Source organism: Eriocheir sinensis, chromosome 32 (genome assembly GCF_024679095.1).
Source record: "Eriocheir sinensis breed Jianghai 21 chromosome 32, ASM2467909v1, whole genome shotgun sequence".
Classification (NCBI taxonomy): Eukaryota; Metazoa; Arthropoda; class Malacostraca; order Decapoda; family Varunidae; genus Eriocheir; species Eriocheir sinensis.
The window spans coordinates 15,005,970-15,008,469 of record NC_066540.1 but is presented as its reverse complement, the minus strand read 5'-3'; the positions used below and the strand labels follow the sequence as shown (position 1 = coordinate 15,008,469).

The 2,500-nt window shown below is 55.8% G+C and overlaps 1 protein-coding gene across 1 annotated transcript in view; it reads left to right on the top strand.

Annotated features, from left to right (window-relative positions):
* The window catches only part of LOC127006228 (glutamate receptor ionotropic, NMDA 2B-like), a 252,752-nt gene that overhangs the window by 61,050 nt on the left and 189,202 nt on the right, over positions 1–2,500 (top strand). The window contains exon 3 of the mRNA XM_050875841.1: positions 1,542–2,209. Within this exon, the coding sequence (XP_050731798.1) occupies positions 1,705–2,209 (505 nt within the window). The 5' untranslated portion in view covers positions 1,542–1,704. The remainder of the gene's footprint in view (positions 1–1,541; positions 2,210–2,500) is intronic.

Below are 2,500 nucleotides of genomic sequence, written 5' to 3'. Positions count from 1 at the left end.
GTGTGATCAGAATGCAGATAAGGCGCCAGGAATCTAGCATAAGTAAACCTGCTGTAGTGGAGAAGGGCTTGAATCCTCCGCAGGTCACTCTTGTGGATGACGGATGGAAGGGAGGAGGTAGAGGAGGAGGAGGTAATTTGATGTCTCCTTTTACTTAAAATATCCTGAAGTAATTAACTGAATTCCTTTCTCTCTCTCTCTCTCTCTCTTTGTGTGTGTGTGTGTGTGTGTGTGTGTGTTACATGTCATGCCAGCACGAACAGGTCCGTGCCGTGGTGGGGGGCGGCGTTGTGTGTCGTGGCCAGGCTTCGTGCCTGCCATGAATGGCTTCTTTTCCGTCGGTCTTCACGAAAAAAAAAACACAGGTGGCCTGTGCAGTGCCCCGGGGCGCGTGGGCGCCGCCCCGTGGCTAGCAGCCGTTCTCTGGCGGCAGTGTTTGTTCCGCCCCGCCAGCGTCGCGGTGGTGACGGCATGCCGCGGGGTGTTGATGCCGTGGCCTCCATGGGGGGCGCCAGGGTTGCCCGGCACCGTGCCTGTGCTGCTGCAGGCAGTGATGCTGAGCCTGACGCCTCCGCTGCTGGACTCTTCGTCGCCGGCGCTGCCCCAGGCGTGGGTGTTGGTGGCGGCGCCGGTGAGGCGTCCTGGCCGCCGCTGTCCAGTGTGGGGACAGTGGCGTGGGTCACCGTGGATGGCTGTGTCCCCGGCCGTCGTTGCCTGGGCAGCCACGCCGCCGTCCAGGCCGCGGGGCACGACTCCCGCCGACGCGCCGGTGCTCCTCGCCATGCGCCGGGGCCAGGCTTCTGCTGGTGCTGGTGCTGCAGCTATATTAGTGGGCGCGGCGTGGTGCTGGTCCTGCCCACACGGTCTAGTGGGCAGCACAGCAATCAGTCAGTCAGCCGGCGGGCCTGGCGGCAAAGGGTCCGCCAGGCACTCCTTTACCCTGACCTGCCCAAGACCGCAGACAGGTGTGCTGACGCGCCCACGACGCCCCACGCCCCTCGTCTCTCTCTCTCTCTCTTTGATCTCCATTTTCTTCTTTCTCCATTTACCTTTCCATTCTCCTCTCTTCATTTATTTTTCCTCTTTTCCTCCTCCTCCTCCTCCTCTGCTTCCTCCTGCCTCTGTTTCCTTTATACATTTTCTCTCCTTCCTCTTCTTTACTCACCCGGTATTAAGGTAGTTTATTTTTCTTTCCCTCTTTTCCTCCTCCTCCTCCTCCTCCTCCCCCCCCCCCCTTCTTCCTCCTTTTTCCTTCCTTTTTCTTTTTCTTTTCCTTTTGTTCATTTTAAATAAATGATTTCGTTGAAGTCTCTCTCTCTCTCTCTCTCTCTTTTGTTGAGATATTCATAGGATTCATGTTCTTGAATTTTACATACAAACTTGTGTGTGTGTGTGTGTGTGTGTGTGTGTGTGTGTGAGTGAGTGTGTATTCCTTATTTTAATGTTCTCTCTCTCTCTCTCTCTCTCTCTCTCTCTCTCTCTCAGTATCTCAGTTCCAACCAGTCTCCCATTTTCTCTAATCACTTCCGTTTTCTTTGCAGGTGCAGCTTGAAGGGGTGACTCAGGCAGCGCGGAGCGAGGGGTGACGGGGGAGTGCTAGCCCCTTCTACTCCCCCTTTCCTAGCTCCCTTAGCCCCCTAGTGCGTGAGGCGGGGGAGGAGGAAGAGGAGGGAGGCATACTGGGCGTGAGGGGAGAGGAAGACAATGGGAGGAAGACGGCACATTCATGGAGGAGGAGGAAGAGGAGGAGGAGGAGGCGGAGGAAGAAGAAGAAAATGTAGCCGAAATACGATCAAAATAACGTACATGGACATCCTAATCAACTCGGTTTTTATCATCCTCCTCATCGTCGGGGTGAGGGGAGTCAGCCCGCCCCAGCAGCACCAGTACCAGCCACAACCCCAGCCACACCAACCCCCGCCGGAAAGACCCCAGCAGCACCCCCAGGCCCTCCCCTTGGCGCAACCGCTCACCATTGGCACCAGGTTTCGAGCCCCGCACCCCACCCCGGACGAGACAGCCAGCAGGGGGGTGAGGGAGCGGCTCAACGTGGGAATCATAATGCCGATGACCAAGTTCCTGCTGAGGGGTTACCAAGGCCAGGTGCGCAAGGGCCTCAAGGTGTTCGACAATAAGCTCGGCGAGAAGTACAGTTTCAGCTACAGCGAGTTCATACAGCAACAAATGCCCATCAACCCCTCCCCGACGAGTGAGTATGAGTGAGCCTGTTCCCGTAGTAGTAGTAGTAGTAGTAGTGGTATTGGTGGTGGTGGTGGTAGTGGTATGTAATATCCCCTCTAACTTGTCACCTTAGCCCCACTCACTTCCTGTCAACACTCGCCAGTAAGTTTTAACCTTTCCTAGGGTCCACTAATAAGACCCAGCCTTTCCCAGCACCAGCCAATAAGGTTTCCCACCATCGACCAATAAGATTTAAACCTTTCCCAGCATCCACCATTGAGACTTCTACCTTCCCAGCGTCCACCATTGAGACTTGTAC